At 37.4% G+C, this 17,960-nt stretch overlaps 1 protein-coding gene across 2 annotated transcripts in view; it reads left to right on the top strand.

Annotated features, from left to right (window-relative positions):
• Positions 1 to 17,960, top strand: part of LOC122986452 (NT-3 growth factor receptor-like) — a 227,087-nt gene that overhangs the window by 196,086 nt on the left and 13,041 nt on the right. For both annotated transcript variants that reach the window (XM_044357745.1, XM_044357746.1), the window contains exon 15: positions 198 to 441. In XM_044357745.1, the coding sequence (XP_044213680.1) occupies positions 198 to 441 (244 nt within the window). The remainder of the gene's footprint in view (positions 1 to 197; positions 442 to 17,960) is intronic.

The following is a 17,960-nucleotide window of genomic DNA, read 5'->3' as shown; positions in this document are numbered from 1 at the left end:
TACATTACTATATATCAATATGTACTGTATGTTACATCATAGTGTGTTATAAACTATGCATTAACTGTTTGTAATCTGTGTATAGATGCTAAGTTGCTATGTCAAGCAACATCACACTGACTGAAGGTGGAGTTGTGTCACACCAGTGGATTTTCTTTGATTTGAGCTTCTAACAGAATCTGTACCTCCCTCCTCAGAGCCCACGGGCCAGACGCCATGATCCTGGTTGATGGACAGCCTCTGCAGACCAATGGGGAGCTGGGTCTGTCCCAGATGCTTCATATAGCCAGTCAGATTGCGGCTGGGATGATCTACTTGGCATCTCAACATTTTGTTCACCGTGATCTGGCTACCAGGAACTGCCTAGTGGGGAATGGCCTCCTGGTGAAAATAGGAGACTTTGGCATGTCACGTGACATATACAGCACGGATTATTACAGGGTAAGAACACATGTTTGTTTCTTACATGACAAACCTTTTTTTTTGTTACTTTTTTTGTTTGTTTGTTTAGTAGCCTACTTTTTCTATCTTCACAGCTCATATATACATTCAGTATATTAGATATGTATACATTTACAGAACTGAAATGATTATAACTGAATTTGATTTAAGAAGATAGTAAGTAAAGGGAATGATCAAACACATCCACAGGACCTATTCTATTTCAAAATGAATTTACAGAATACAGTATGTATGTCTCATATACACAAGGATCTATATGCATTAACATTTGTTCATTTTTTTCATTGTGTGCCTTATGGATGCCATTATGGATAGGTCTTTGTTTTATATAACACTTTAATCTGGATGATCCCTAATTATTTGATGATCCCTGGATCTTTGCTTTCGGCTTACGGTAGGAATAACACAACACTTGAAAATTAATGTTATGCACTTGTAAAATTATTTAATTAATTAATTAATAACTAATGATAAATTAATATATTAATTATAAGGAAAAATAATTAAATTCAAATAATCAGTCTTATACCTGAAAGTCATGAACTCTGAATATAGCGACCTCCATCTCTGGTATAAAGGAACAGACAAACATAAGACTTAGGCTATAAGGCTATAATTCAAGATATTTATTTAACTACCAAGGGATAGCAATGAATTAGAAACACTAAGCATATATACATATATACAACTAAAATGAATGAATGGATGCATGAATGAATGGGTAAATAAAATTAACAAGTTACTGCTGACAGAATGAAGTGTTATCAAAAATGAGTCAAAAATGCAATCAGGTGCTTCTAATTACAACCAATAAAAATTACAATTTTTAATAGCTCTTCCATCAACTCTGAGACAGAAGCATGGTAAATGGTTTTCCTACTGTTTCCTTGGTGATGAAGAACTGATGTTGAGGAGCTTCCTGGTAAGTGCCAAGCAAGGCGAAGCAGACCTGGTGATCCTCAGGTTGCCAGAGGAACAGCCAGATGAGAAGTTGCAGTAGGTGCAGTGAAACAGCTTTGGTTCACTGCTTCTCAGGAGGATGAATCCAGTCTCAGACTAGCTGAGGCCGCATAGTCGACACACACCACACACAGCAGGGAGGTGTCCCAGTCTTGGTGCATTCAGTGGCAGGCTCCAGAGTTGGATGTCCTCGGAAAAGTCTTTTAAAAAAAGGTTTAACTACATGATAAAAACAGATGATTACAAAAAATAACAGGTTATTCAAATGTCAAACGGCATAGCTTGGGTTGTGGCTTAGGCATCTTTGCAGTCTTTTGCTTCTTAGTTGAGTCACTTTCTGGAGTTCTCAGTTCTCAAAAAAAGGACGATGGCCAAAATGCATGGACGGCTATCATGGCTGATAAGGCTGAGAGAAAACAGAAGCAGCAGCAGTGGTAGGCAAGCCAACAAGGCAGAAGAAGAGCAACAGCCACCTAACGAAGAGTTTTGAGGGACTGCACTGAATGCAAAATACAGAATAAAATCAATAAATCTTAATTTCCTAATCTGTAATTAAATCTATTAAGAAAGCATTATCCTAGCAATCGAACCATAACTAAATAACAGGCTTACACTTATTAATATCAAATAAATCAAATGCAATAACATGTGTGACTTATAATTAACAAATTTTGAAACAGAGTTAAAATTTCCATAATATCAACCTAATTGATAGTTATAAGGGTAAACCCTAACCCCTAAACCAAAGTAAAAGTGAACCTTGGTTAGATATGTCCAGAAACATATTTTTGCACATTTTCAGTTTCATTTCTGACCAATTCAGACATTATTGTGTATAAAAGAAAAAGAGAGGAGGAGAGGGACACTCTCCGAGAGGAATGAGGCTCTTCCCTTAAATTAATGACTTAAGAGATAGTTGGTTAGCAAAAGAAGGGAGGATTGTCTATCCAGGCAGAAACCAGCAGAGTTTGCTGGGCACATCCAAAAGTAATGAACCTTCTTGATTTTAATAACTCTACTGCAACTTTTAAGGACAAGTGAAAATGAGAAATCTGTAAGATTAGAAATTTTTTTGTTTGTCCCACTTTGGGGACAGGTTGTAAAGGACAGTGAACCCTCAGGGAACTTCTAGTGGGCTTTAAATTTTACACATTTTCACAACCTTCCCCAAACCCATGCCTAAAGAGTAACCCTTCATTCCTAGACTAAAGGCCTGGTCATACCAGCATTTAAAACAGCTAAATTTTGTGGTGAATTCAGGTCATTACAATGGAACTGCCACCATCACTTGATTCACTTGTGGGGACAAAATGAATCCATGTATCAATGCATTTTGTTGCATGGAGGTCAACTTTGGTGAACTTTGACCCACACATTCACACCATTGAGCAATAGCAAGCTGTCTTCACAGTGCTGACCTTTGAGGGGACAGAGAGCCAGAGAGTCCAAAGTGGAGGAAGCATTTGTAGCTTATTAGCTGTGTTGCACACTTTTTTTTCACTTTTATTGAACCACTCTGTCGGAGTAAAAACTGCTTCACAACAGAGCAATGATTTGCAAACAGTTATGAGAGAGGCATTAATGCTGCATCTTTTGAATAAAATGTGTGAACTGTCTCATTAGCAACCAAGCTAAGCTAACAAGTTTGCTGACTGAGCTTTATTTTCCCTCCTCAACGACTTTTTATTGAAAAAAATGGTGTACAATGGTGAACAAAATGCCATTAAACAGAACATTTGAGAGAAAATAGAGAGAAGCTCCACAAGCTATTGTGACTGACTAGCGCTGCTGGCTAGCAAATTGCCCTGCATATGTAGGTATTAAAATAATCTAACATTGTGGGCAGATCAGGGTTATTTTGCTTGTGTTGCACTATCCAGTCAGTGGCACAAGGTTAAAGCTTAAGTCGAGTAAACATAGTTATTCCTGTAAATTGACTTACAACAACCAGCATGAACTATGTGTGGATCTCTTTCCCACTTCTCACCATTTTAGGTCAATTTCTTTCTGTAGCTATTTTTCATGGATGTAGCTAGGTAGATATGAAAGGAGATGACATCCAAATTTTTAGTCTTGTTTGCAAAGCTTTCATTGGTAGTCAGTAAGCACAACACCAGACCTATTTGAATCACTGAACAAATCAGAGATGATTCAGAGGTTTGGAACCAGGCTGTGACTAAACACCTTTGACCAATCACATGAGTTTAGCCACAGACAAAGTGATAAACCCTTCTAGTTTGCTTCACTGCTCATTCTGGTTGTGAAAAGGCAGTATTAAGAAAGTGTAAAATATGTACTTAAATTAACATGGTATTTCCTCCTCCATCCAGCACCTGTGCTTCCATTGAGTATAGTGGAGAATGACAAGTCAACACAACATGCGGAATCGCTGTTGATTGATTTTGTTATTCACTTCCATGCCAACTAGTTTGAGATGTCCCTCAAAATGGTGAACCCTCCATGTGAACATGTAAATGCAGGTGGAGTACACAAACAAACAAAGCATCAGTGTGGACAAAATCCTGACAGGTAGAGGATGGATAAGTTATTGTGTTCTACTAGTGTATAAAAGCTGCAGGACATGAGATTGCTACCTTGACTGATCATCACATTATGATTCACTGTATAGCCTCTCTAAATGATTAAATTTTAAAGATTTGTTATGTTTTAATTAGCCCTGGACCTTGGATGAGATGTTGGGATTCTCATGTGGGTCCCAGATGCAGAAAATGAAGAAGCCCAGCTGTACATTTCCAGCCTATGTAGAAGAGGTTTGTCTTCATAGATGATGGCAACAGCAGCTCAGAGGGATTTTCAGGAGACTCTCTCAGAACTGTAATTGGCATGGTGGGAAATAATTTGTGTTTGGCAGTAAATGTCAATGACTCCACTGAGTCCCATCATCCTAAGTAGCTTCTGTGGACTGTTTTGTTTTTAATGGCCGGTCCGAAGTCCCAGCAGGGTGGCATTTAAACAGCAGCAGAAAAGGCTGACTGACTCTCTTTTAATTTAACCCTTATCAGCAGTGCACTGGTTCAGTGGTTTGGTTTTAGAGACACAGTTATACATTTTTTCTCCCTTATTTATATTTCTCATGTGCTCACACCCCCATCTCAATGCAGCATAATGTTGAGCCGTTATGGAATAAATATGTTGTATATTTACTGTGTGAGGCTGAAGATGTCTTCTCAGAGTCTGAAAAATAGATTGTAGTTGGCAGGGGAAGAAAGGCACACAGAGACATCATCCAGACAGTCTAGCCCAAATGGAATAGTTTTGGGGTCTTTTTTGTGTGTTTGTATCTTTTCATATGTGTCATCACCTCACTGTCATAGGTTAAAAAGGATAGTATGTGCATCTTCAAAACACATGACACATGAATATGACAACAAAATCTTTAGCTTGCAGTAAAGAAATTTAAAAACTTGAATGTTAAAGATCCCCTCCAGACATTCACTAAGACATACAAAAAAACTCTGCTTGTAATGTGTGTCTGATATGGTTTTTCCAGAAAAAAAGTACCAGTATACAATCTTTAAAATGGCATCTCCTCCTTCTACCTCATTAAAAATTCCAGAATCTATGAGTATGTAAATATATTTCATCTCAGAAGTTTAACTGCTGGACACAAGATGTCTCCTACTTCACTGTAAAGACAATTGCCCTATATTCAATTAGCAGCAGCGCACCGCCGCTGCAAAATTGTGAGCACAGCTGCTAAAATTTCACATAATCATTAATATCAATGGGCTGTGATTGATGATTTTAAATGATTTTTACTTGCACTCTGTACGAGAACAATAACACCCTATGTTATTGTGGAATTGTTTTGAGTCATCCTCCTTCTCCTTATTCTTCAAAGGACATATACGTGAAAGGTACTGTTGTAAGAGTAGTGTAGCTCTGTTAAGGAATAAGGCAGTGCGTAATGTGTGTGTGTGTAGTGAGTGTTTGAATGAGTGTGTGTAGTTGAGCGAGTGCAGAGAGTGAGCAGCAGAAAAGTGATGATAAATGCAGTGGAGAAGTGGGGAAAAGGTTAGCAGTAAGTTGTCAATGTGGCAGTAAATGTACAGTACAGACTACAGTGTGTCAATCAATAAATGTTGCAGCTTAAGACAGCCAATAAATACTCGTCTATCAGTGAGTAACATCAACATGCTAACATGCTCACAGTTATAATTATAATATGCTGATCTTAAGGGGGTATGATGTTACCATGTTCACCATCTTAGTGTAGCATGATGTAGCATGCTAACATTTGCTAATTAGCATTAAACACAAAGTACAGTTGAGGCTGATGAGAAAATCATAAGTTTTGATGGTATTCATAAACCAAATAAATTTCAACCTGATGAAGGAAGTAGAGAAAACATTGAGGGATCACCAGAGTCATTAGGATTTATCCTGTGGACACCATGAACATATGTATAAAATGTAATGCCAATCCATCCAATAGCTGTCAAGACATTTCACTAAAAGCCAGAAATGTCAACCTACTGGTAGCGTTAGAGAAAGAGTCAGGTGGTCACCAAAGTCAGGATTCATCTTCTAGAAATCATAAATGTCTGTGCAAAATTTTATGTTTCGTTCTGTGTTTTAAGAAAACCTATGGTCAGAAAACCAAAAGTGCATAACATGACATCACTGCTACCAACTGGGCCAGTCTTGGGAACTTTGGCATACTGTATCTCATGCAAATAAGCACATATACAAGTTATGAAATACAAGAAGCAGTGGTCAATGATTATGTAAAAATGTGTGTCAGTAGTGTCAATAAGTCAATATCTTCGTGTTCCTCCCTTGACAGGTGAGACAAAAACGTCCTTTCCGGACACTGCACAGGCACAGATATCGTACCAGCTACTTCTGAGAGGACAGAATAACTTGCTGATTAACATGCATCCACTGTCTCCAATTCAGGCTCAGACACCCAAACTGACAGAGGATATCATTTTCCTACAGTGATTCTCCTCCTTGTGCAGACTGTTGGCCTGCAGTCAAACAGAACTCTGGGAACTCTGTCTGCAGGTCAGACTGAGCAGATTTCACTTCAGCCATATGTCTGAATTATCCGAGTCATTCAGGACTTGAGGGTGAAACAGGGTGCACATCTCTGTCCTACACACTCATAGCTGTTCCGGATCAGGGTTCCCAGACTTTATCATGTCAGAAAACTAAGGCTGCAGTGTATCCACGGAGCTTAGGACTAATAAATAAAACACTTTAAACAGTTTCAAGCAGTTTTTTGCATTTAACAGAATTTTGACACTTTGCTTACTACATAAATAGTAAAAAGTGACATCTCCACATTCTTTGTTTTGTCCAAATCCCAAAGATATTAAATTTACAGTTGTATAAAACAAAGAAAAGCATCAAATCTTCACATTTAAAAAGCTGGAACCAGAGACTGATTGACATTTTACTCGATAAACTCTTGACAATGAAAAAGAAATGTCTTGAAGTAAATAAGTAAGCAAATATTGTCAGTATGAGTTATCCCCTAAGATATAAAATTCTGTGTTTTAAGTCTATTTTTTATCTTTTTTTTGTCCATGAGTGAACCAGCAGCAGTCAGGCCAGAACCAGCAAGCGATGTGACATAATTCTGTGATCATTCTACATCATTTCTGAGGAACAGTATAGATGTAAAGAAGACGAGAAGAAGGTGTGATTGTCTTTTGTCAAGAGAGAACTGCTGAAATTGTTGAGCATCTAATCATTTAAAGGGGTATTCCAGTTATTCACTATTGCACTTCTCTAAAGTTAGGGGACTCACAATAGACAGACTGAGAAAGAATGTTTAAAATCAAAGCAGCAGAGGAAGAGATGTCCTGACTTTAGTCCCTAATATCAGTCAAGCTCCAAAAACAGTGGAATTCCCATTATCCAACGGATAGCATTTCCTCCCTAAACCCTTTTTGCCTCTCAAAGACCTAATTCCACACTTTGTCACAGAGGTTTTCTGTGACTGGAAATTCATGAGTAAAATTAGTGGAGTCTTTTAGTTCTATAAAGAAAAGTTGAACTATTATATCCAACCAGAGGACCTAGCGAGTTGTAGCAGCAGTCAAGCTGGGAGTATAAAGTTGACTACCTTTAACAGAAACAGGAGCTTCACTGAGCATCAGCTGAGTTGTTCTTGCTAATATTTTCCCTCCATGAACACTGTCCCATAGCTGTGAGCTAACTGCTGCACTGTGGAAGGTGGTCTAGATTAGCCCCAGGCCAGCTGTTAGCCTAAGGCTACAGGTAACCCTGAGCTTCAAACATGAAGTTTGAGAATAATAGAGAAATATGCAGAGCTTTGGAAATCTACAAAAAAGGATCATCTTCTTCAAAGACAGGTAGAATTCTGCCATAAAAATCTGCTCATTAAGAGCTAATATACAGAAAGCTGATTCACTGAGTCACTTTCCACCTGTAGTGATCAGAGTGGAACTAAATTAAGCCAAAGTCTTTCGGTCACATATAAACACTGTGGATTGATCCAAGCAGGAGCAGTTAGTTATTGACTATAAAGCCCAGAAGATTTTAGTTAGCTCCTAACCTTTCGCCAAAGCATAAATTGAAATTGACCCTTTCATTTCTGTCGAGTGACCAAGAGCCAAGAGTCTGAAACAGATAGAAGGCCCCTGCTGAGGATCTCAAAATGTAAGCAGGGTCAAACTGAGATAAAAGGTTTTCAGATATAATAAGGAGTCAGATGATTTAGTGCCTTGAAGGTAATTAATAGAACCTTGAAATCAATTATAAAACGTAATGGAAGTCAGTGTAAAGAGACTAAAATGGGGGTGAAATGTTCAAACTTGTTTACTCTCTAGTTTACTCCCACACCAGATTCAGATTGCTTTCACATAAAGGGGAATTTACAGGAAGAGATGCATGCATGTAGTACAATTTATCTCATTGATAACAGCCTGAATGTCTACTGTTTTTCATTGTATTGTGAAGCAGCCACAGGACACACAATATGTTTGTCAGTGTGAGTTTTTGAAACATGGTGAGCATATGGATGGACAGCAGGAAGAAGTGATTTATGCTGTAGAAGAAGGTGGATGTTTTGATACTTTTTGACCAAGAAAACTTGTTATATGTTGTCACAATGTCCTCATGCAAGGAAGAAACACTTATTTGACTTTGAATAGTGTCTTAATCTGAATGAATTTGGAGTGTAATATGATCCTGTAATTCAAGTAAAATACTACAAAAAATTAATGCAAAAATAAGGCTCTGTTCAACATATTATCATCATCATGGCTGCCAGTTTACAGAGATGGTTTTTAGATTTTAGGATTTTTATCAGGATATTTTGGTGCAGCAACTACATGTCAGTAGTTGCTACGAAACATCTCTCAGCAGCTCTCTGTCCAGCATCATGTTGTGTTGCAGCTGACAGTGTAACATCACACACTGTAGCCTATAATATTCTCTTCTCTAACACCTCTGTGACTGTCACGTGACACTTCTCATATTAGTCATGGAGCGCTTTGCTTTAGAGAGACGTTTTATAGCATCTAACTTCATGTCAAAGCGTTCCCTCTTTATTTCTGTCACAGTGCAGAGCTGCTCCGATGACATGTCGTTACATTACTATCTTCAAATGTTTCAGCTCCCTGACTACTGACACTCTTAAACTTATTATTTTTGTCTGCTGATTTCTGACAACAGGACTTGAAGCTCTGCAGTGTGAAATTCTTGTTTTTACTTTTTGGTAACATTTTTGTGAATGAAACTTGCCCAGGAACGGAACAGAACATGGAGCCTTATATGGACATTTTAGTGGTGCTGATTATGCCGATGATCAGATCTCACCTACGCGCACCTCTCTATGAACAGGTTTACGACAAGTTTGGGCAGTTAAGAGAGTTTGTTGAATCTGACTTGGAACACTCGCATGAGCAAACTCCACAGTAAAGAGTAATGAAAGAAAGAACAAAGAGACTTTTAGGATAAGAATATGAAAAGTTCTTGCATGAGGCCCATTGACTCCCATGCAAATTACAAACCATTTTTACACAATTGGAAAAATTGTATTGCCATGTGTTGATATATTGACAAAAATGAAATACTGTGAAAACTTTATCACATGAATGAATGAGCCCTAAATAACTGAGCAACCACTCAAAAATAAATTAATGTTTTTGAATGTATAGCATTTTAGTTTTACCTTCATTTTTTATGGCAGCTTTCATTGAATTCTTGTTGCCTGGAGCAATTTTAAAGGAAGTGTATGGTAATAATTCGAGAGAAGAAGCTAGGAGAGGTTAAAATACTAATTATCACTAATAAGCAATTAAATTAAAGCTTTAATAGTGATTATTTAATATTGAAGAAATTAGTAATTCATAGTGGGTAATGGGTAAAGGAAGACAGGACCTGAGAAAGAAGAGGTGATGGGAAATTAGAGGAGGGATAGAGCAGGAAGGACGATTTGTGAGCAGCACACTGGAGGTCATTCATTATGTGAGTCTTGATTAGGAGGCACATATTTGACTAAATTAGTCAAGCTGCTTCATGATTTCACAGCAGTCAGAGAGCAGGCAAGAGCAAATGAATGAAGATTCACTCACTGTATGATCTACATGGTGTCCTATAATAGAGAAACATTCTGGGCTCTATGTCTTCTCATGTCCTCACCATTAGTCATCTAAGATTAAAGGGATAATCCACCAATCAATCAGAGACTCCACAGACAGTGGGTGGTGAACAAAAGTGAAAACATTACAACCATCCCTGTATCATTACACTGGCTTCCTACATTTTAGAATTGGTTTTAAAATTGTATTACTTATGTTTAAAGCACATCTTGGACTGGTCCAGAATATATAACAGATCTCCTAACATCCCATGACTCTGAAAGTAAATAGCCTTAGATCATCTAATCATCCACTTCTTGCTGTTTCTGATTTGGTGACCAGAGGGGATCTGGCTTTTGCTGGAATGCTTCATATAGAGATTTGGCTATTGACTGACTCTGTGTCAGCTTTTAAAAAGCATTTAAAAGCTTACTTTTTTTAGGATGGGATTTTTATGTTGTGTTTTTGTATGATTACGTCTATGTGCAAATAGCATGTGAAGGAAGATACTGTATATGTATGCCCTTATTTATGTGTGCATCTTTGCTATATATGTATATACAGTATGTTTCTGTAAATGTATCCGTGTGTACATATTTGTTTATATCACCTTGTTTTACCACTTTCATATTTTATTTTTATACTGTATTTATTCTTGATCCTTTTTAGCACAGCTCTGTCTTAATAGTTCATTTTATTTTATTTACGTCTGCTTCATTTATCTTGTTTTTATTACCTTGTGAAGTACTTTGTAACAAGTTTGTTATAAAAAAATATTATTATCACAGAGATTTAAACAAATACAGTATTTGGATATGAATTGATGTACTCTGAACAGCTATAAATCCAAATTTTTGTAGCAGTATTTGTCCCCAACCACTCCAACCTTACTGTCAACCAACTGATGCAATTTGCCATTTGTCATAATTCCAAACACACACATTTTACTTCCACTGCTAAAATCAACATAATACACTCTTCTCCAATGTCGACCAGGATAAATGTCCATGAATCTGTTTGGAAATCATGTAAAAAGGCACTCCTTATAACTTGATCACTCCCTGTGTCATGTCAGGCTCTATTTCTCTCTTTCAGTACCAAGGTACTGGCCGGAGTTGGAATTCTGAATAAGAGACATCATGCTTGAATCAAAACTTACAGACAGACTTGTAAAGACAGATATATTCATAAACACTCTTTTTTGTCAGCTTATAAAGCTATGCATAAACATGGCTCTGTTTTATAAATCTCTGTCATTGTGGAAGTGTACACACATGCCTCATTTCCACTCCCAAAGTTAGCCGTAGATGGATGTGGACATGCCCTTAATCAGCTTTTAATCAATCAATTAATACTTACACCTGCTCCACCAATCTGTAGACCTGTCAATGAAACAGTTAAGAGAGTGCAATTTCACCAATGTGTATTGGAGAAGTCGAATGGAGCAGCTAGTATGGATGAGCAAAGGTAATCAGTGTTTCATTTTATATTGCTGTTGCAGCCATGTAATAACTATCATTAATGTAATAACTGCCAATAACATAAGTATTTTTCTGTTCTTAATGTAATAAAAGTTGATTATGTAACAATTTACCAATAATATAATAAAATTTCTAAACTAATAACCTAATAACTTTTTGCACATAATGAAATAAGTTATTACGTTATTGACTGGTTATGACATTATTAGCTAAGTTAAAAAAAATCATTAAAAATGTAATAATTGGAGCCAATAATGTAATAATATACTTATATCACTGTTTAAGTTTTATTTATTATCATGTGTCTCTATCTAAAACTATTCATTTAAGCGGCTGTGGCTAATGAGGTAGAGCGGGTCGTCCACTAATCAGAAGATCAGCGGTTTGATTCCCAGCTCCTCCAGTCCGCATGTCAATGTCCTAATTGCTCCTGATGTCTGTGCCATCAGTGTGTGAATGTGTGTGAATGATTAGCTTTTCTCTGTCCTCTGATGGTCAGATTGGGACCTTGCATGGTAGCCCCTGTACCCATTCAGCGTATGAACGTGTGTGAATGGGTGAATGTGATTCGTAGTGTAAAAAGTGCTTTGAGTGGTCAGAAGACTAGAAAGGCGATCCTTTTTTCTAGTTTTTGAATAGCAATAATCCAGACTAGAAGTAACAAATTCATGGACTAGTTTTTCTGCATCTTTTTGAGACAGGATGTGCCTGATTCTTGCAATGTTATGTAAGTGAAAAAAGGCAGTCCTTGAGATTTGTTTTATATGGGAGCTAAAGGACATATCTTGATCAAAGATAACTCCCAGATTCCTTATGGTGGTGCTGGAGGCCAGGGTAATGCCATGTAGAGTAGCTATATCATTAGATAATGTGTTTCTAAGGTGTTCAGGGCCAAGCACAATAACTTCAGTTTTGTCTAAGTTTATTAGCAGAAAATTGCAGGTCGTCCAGGTCTTTATATCCTTAAGGCATGCTTGGAGTTTAGTTAAGTGATTGGTTTCATCTGGTTTCATTGATGAATATAATTGGGTGTCATCTGCATAACAATTAAATATATATATTATATATTACCTAAAGGAAGCATACGGTACATAAGGTGAATAGTATTGGTCCAAGCACAGAACCTTGTGGAACTCTGTGTCTAACTTTTACATGCATGGAAGATTCATTGTTAACGTGTTCCAGTCTCTGTAATAGGATGTGATGGTCAATTGTGTCAAATGCAGCACTAAGATCTAACAAGACAAGTACAGAGAGAAGTCCTTTGTCCGATGCAATTAGTTAATTTGTAACTTTCACCAGTGCTATGATGCAGTATAAACCCTGACTGAAACTCCTTAAATAAACTATTGTTATGTAGAAAGTCACACAACTGATTGGTGACTGCTTTCTCAAGGATCTTAGAGAGAAAATGAAGGTTAAATATAGGTCTCTAGTTGGCTAAAATGCCTGAATCAAGAGTAGGCTTTTTAAGGAAGAGGTTTAATTACAACTACTTGAAAGGACTGTGGTAGACAGAGACAGGTTGATGGTTTAGATAAAGAAACCATTGAAGTTAGTCCAGGAAGGTCAATTGGAGAAAAACAGTGTAAAAACATGTATATCAGGTTTCACAGCTGTTTCTAAGGTTCCTGTGTTTAGAGATAAATCGGTGCCTGTTGAGGACAGGAGGTGATGAATTTTGTCTCTAATAGTTAGAAATTTATCATCAGAGGAGCTCATGAAGTCATTACTACTGAGAGCTATAGCAATCATGGATCAATAGAGTTATGACTCTTTGTCAACCTGACCAAAGTGCTGAAAGGGAAACTTGGGCTGTTTTTATTCTCCTCTATTAATGATGAGTGTGGCATTCTGGCATTACAGAATTCTATATGTTTTCAGACTATCTTGACAGACAAAGCAAGATTCCTCCAGTTTAGTGGAACGCCATATCCTTTCAACTTTTTTTGATGTTTGCTTTAATAGTTTGGGAGCTAACCTCTTTTGTTTTATAATCTTCTTTTTTAAAGTCGAGTGTCATTCACAATGAACCTAATGATAGTGCCGTTGTGTAATATGAAATCTATTCCTTTTTGAAAATGCTGTGTTCCCAAATAAAAAATACTGCCACTTCTTTCCATGAAAAATTTAATCTTTTATCAAGTGTATTTAAACAACTTCTTCAACCAAACTAGCACTATTATCCCTCGTGCTCAACTTTCAACCTCTAAATGTTCTAAACTCTAAACCTCTAAACTGTAAAATACAGTATATAACACGACTTAACTTTGGTTACACATCTTTCAGTTTTTTAATGATAATAAAGGACGTTTTATGGTGTCTTTTTAAAGAACTAAACATTGTGTTGATAATGTGCTTTTGACAAAGTGGAGGTAAGGCGGTAGAGATAAAGTTCAATCGCAATTAACTTCCATTCATTTACAGATATAAAAAAAGAACTCAAAGAATCTAGATGAAATTATCTGATGAAAAAAAAAAAAACACCAACAAAAAATGGCCATTAATTCCTCTGGTAGATGTCCTTAAATTTGTACTGTCCAAAGGCTATGTGAGTGAATAGAATCCAGGCTTTCATCCACCATTTGTCCTTACCAAATAACTCTTTTATACACGTGCTGAGACCACTGCTGTGTCCAGCAGCCTCATATAGCTTCATAACACTAATGAAACAGTCATTCTCTTTTTCTAGTTCCAAATGCTCTGCAAGTGCCTCCCTTATGTACAGGTTAGGATGATATAGTCTAGATAATTCACAGAATATGAATGAGACTTTATTGTATGTCCCCTGCACTGACATATCTAGACTGAGAGATAATTGAATAATTTTTGATAAGATTTCTGATGGTAGGTATTGAGTTCCAGGCTCACTGCTAGGATCCACTACCATGTCAACCAAAGGGTTGGCCATAGACTGAACTTCAAGTTGAGCCAGAAGGCCAGGTTCAAGGTCAACCAGAAGTCCAGGTTCAGGGTCAGTGAGAAGGCTAAATTCAGTGTCAGCCAGAATGCCAGGCTCAGGGTCAGCCAGAGGGCCAGATAGGGGGTCAACTCATTGAATTACTTGGTGTGTTACCACCAAATATTTTAATGTTTGTTTACATTTTGACAAACAGTCTCCATTAAAAATCTGCTGAATTAGCTTTTAGCAAGTCCTGTTTTTAATGTAGCCATGGATGTCCGGACAACTATCACTGGATTACTTTCATACTGAAGAAACCTTTAAAATGTGACAATTCTCAGGCAAGTTCTGCAGCCTCTTTTTTCCATGATTTCAAAACATTTTCAAAACATTAAACACATATTCTTAAAATCACTTTGGCACATTTTGAACAGAATTTTCACTGAAAGCAACATCCTCAAAACATTCTCACAATGTAAACCTTTGTAAACATGCAACATTGCAGGAACGTTTTATAAAATTATGAAAAGCAGTGACGCATTCTTTCAAATCCAATGTTTTCCCAAAATCACAAAATTCATATAAGTCCTTTCAAATGCAAATAAGGATCAATATTTTATATTTAGGGACCGAGCCCAAAAGGCAGAGGACTACTGTAAAACAATGGGGTCAACACTTAAGGGCGAGGACCATATTGTTTTTCGTGTGTTTGTTTATTTGTTTGTTTATTTGTTTGTTTCTTTCTTTCTTTCTTTCTTTCTTTCTTTCTTTCTTTCTTTCTTTCTTATTACGGGACTTCACACCTAAATTTGATCCCCTAAACATGTTCAAAAACTCACCAAATTTGGCACGCACATCAGGTCTGGTGAAAAATTTGATAAAATGTAAAAAGAAACCCCTAAAGTGCCAAAATGTGCTCTCTAGCGCTACCTATGTAACTGAAATGGCCGCCACGGCCCGTAGGAATGTCAAAAGAGAAGAAATCAAACCAAAATTCAATTATTCATCTCATCAAGACCTACAAATCATACACTGACACCCCTGACGTCTAAACTATAAGTCTGACAACTTTCAAACCTGTATCAATGGATTCGCCACAAAATTTCCTACCAAAAGATATGATTTTTAATGTAAGATTTGACCAAAGTCATGGGATTTATGAGGAGATTTCACAAGAAGCGTACTCTAAAATCCTCCTCTCCAACTGCTCCTGGTGATGCCACTCCCTCAGTGCTGTGAAAAATTCCGCAATACACACTCATTATAAAATCACAGGAGGAGCAAGACAAGTCTGTATCTAAAACTATGTGGAAGCAGTAAATGTTCAAAAAGATGTGGGTTCTCTCACACTCTCCATTCAAATATATGACTATTTTTCTGTGTCCAGCTACACTTACTTATTGTCTCTATACACCTTACAGTACACATTTCAGTCAAACTTTGACCAGGTCATGTAGGTTAAAAATCTTTCCTTTTCTAAAAATAGACTTGATGAAAATTAGGAAAATAATTTGTTTTACACACAAACTCATCAAGAGTTTTCAATTTACTAATTGAAATTCAAGTGAATGGGCCCAAAACTTGCAGGATTTTGATGACACAGGTGTGAGCAAGACAGACATGTCTCACCCTGCAGAAAATTCTCATCCTGTCAATCAAACTTTCAAAATAAAAGCACACCACACTTGTAAGAAATATCCCTCATTTTTAAAAAGCAAAATGATCTGATCCTGATGGGCCAGAGTGCGAGGTCCTGACCAACGCTGCTTGCAGCTTTAATTCAATTTGTTCTTTATATTAATCACTGCATTAGTTGGATGTAATGAAGGAATGAAAAAGAGAAATGCAGAGGAGGAAAATGAAACTGAAACTAAGAACGTAGTAGTAGTAAATCATCTATTGACTGATGGTTATTTATTTGTGTTGTAAAACGTGACTGCCATGAAATAATCAGAATATTTTATTTCTCTCATTCAGAGACTTGACCACCGCCACGCTGTCTCACTCTCTCTCGCTCTCCGGTGCTTAGCTGGCTTGAGTTCTCCATCTTTTTCGGTTGCAGAGAAAACAGGTTTGGTCGCTTCCAAAATCAAAACATGGTTGGAAATGGGGCGTCAGGACAATTGCCTCATAACGCTTTTGGTGTGTGTTTGGCCCTTAAAAACAATAGGTGTACTTCAAAACACGCACGTCAGATGCTTTCAGGGCATTTGGGCCTCAACTCCCCATTAAGGGCAGCTGTGGTTCAGGAGGTAGAGCAGGTCATCAACTAATCGGAAGATCAGTGGTTCGATCCCCAGCTCCTCCAGTCCGCATGTTGATTTGTCTCTGGGCAAGATACTGAACCCCAAATTGCTCCCAATGGCTGTGCCAGTGGTGTGTGAATGTGCATTAGACTAGATCCTGTTGAGCAGGTTGGCACCTTGCACGGCAGCGTCTGTCATCAGTGTATGAATGTGTGTGTGAATGGGTGAATGTTAACATATACTGTAAGGTGCTTTGAGTGGTTAGAAGACTAGAAGGGTGCTATATAAGTGCATTCCTTTTATCATTTACCATTTCAAGAAGGTCAATCTAGTGATGATCTTGAATTGTTTTGGCTTTAATGGATTTTGGAATGGGTTTGTTCCTTAATGTCATCTTATGCAGTTGGTAGCGTCTTAACCTGTCCAATATGTCTTGCATACTAGCTCAACTGATGCCAGAGTATTCTTCTCTAATGTGCATGTTCACCTGTCTTGTACCAGAGCCTTTTGTTTCATCAAGAACCTTGTTCACAAGTGCTGGGATGGTTGACTTCTTAGCGACCAATTTTCCAGCAAATGTAATTGCCTGGCCATCCTCACTGAGGGCGTAAAGTTGTATATTCTGCCACAGCCAAACAAGAGCAGCACGCTGGGTCCTGGGTCTCTGTGCTACAGGGACATTAAATTCCCCCTTGAGTGCCTTGAGTATCAAATCATAGGTCTCATATGACATTGCTCTCTGTTCATGTCCTGTATATACCCAAATGATACAGGACAGGAGAATGATTGTTTGCAGTATTCTCATTGTTCCAGAAATGTAAAATACATGAAATGGTGTTAAATTGCTTCATCTTTTTTATCATTACTGTAGTGATGTGGTCCTGAAAAACTACAGAGGGTGCAGGCCCTTAGTCTAATCAGATGTGAGTACTATGGGTTTTGAGAGGCATTCAAGTTTGTATGGAATTGATGTGTGTTAATTCAGTTTTACTACGAAACTGGAAAGTGGCACAAGGCATTCTACGACCCTTTGAGGTACATTATTCCCTTCTTTAAACTCTAAACTCTCTCTCTAATTCTCTCTAAGTATTGGACAAAACATACAGTATAAGCCTACGTATAACAGAGGGTTGCAATTAAGGGGCAATACACAGGTATCTTACATAAATATATTACCAATCTCTCTCCATGTAGCATTTCCCCATAATGTTATTGATGTGTAGAAATTACATATAAAAAACAAACAACAATATTTCCAACACTTGGCTCTTAAACAACGGTTTACAAAATACTGTTAATTGGGATTTTCATTAATCGGTTGGTGAGAACTAAG

Source organism: Thunnus albacares, chromosome 7 (genome assembly GCF_914725855.1).
Source record: "Thunnus albacares chromosome 7, fThuAlb1.1, whole genome shotgun sequence".
NCBI lineage: Eukaryota > Metazoa > Chordata > Actinopteri > Scombriformes > Scombridae > Thunnus > Thunnus albacares.
This window is presented reverse-complemented; position numbering and strand designations above follow the sequence as displayed.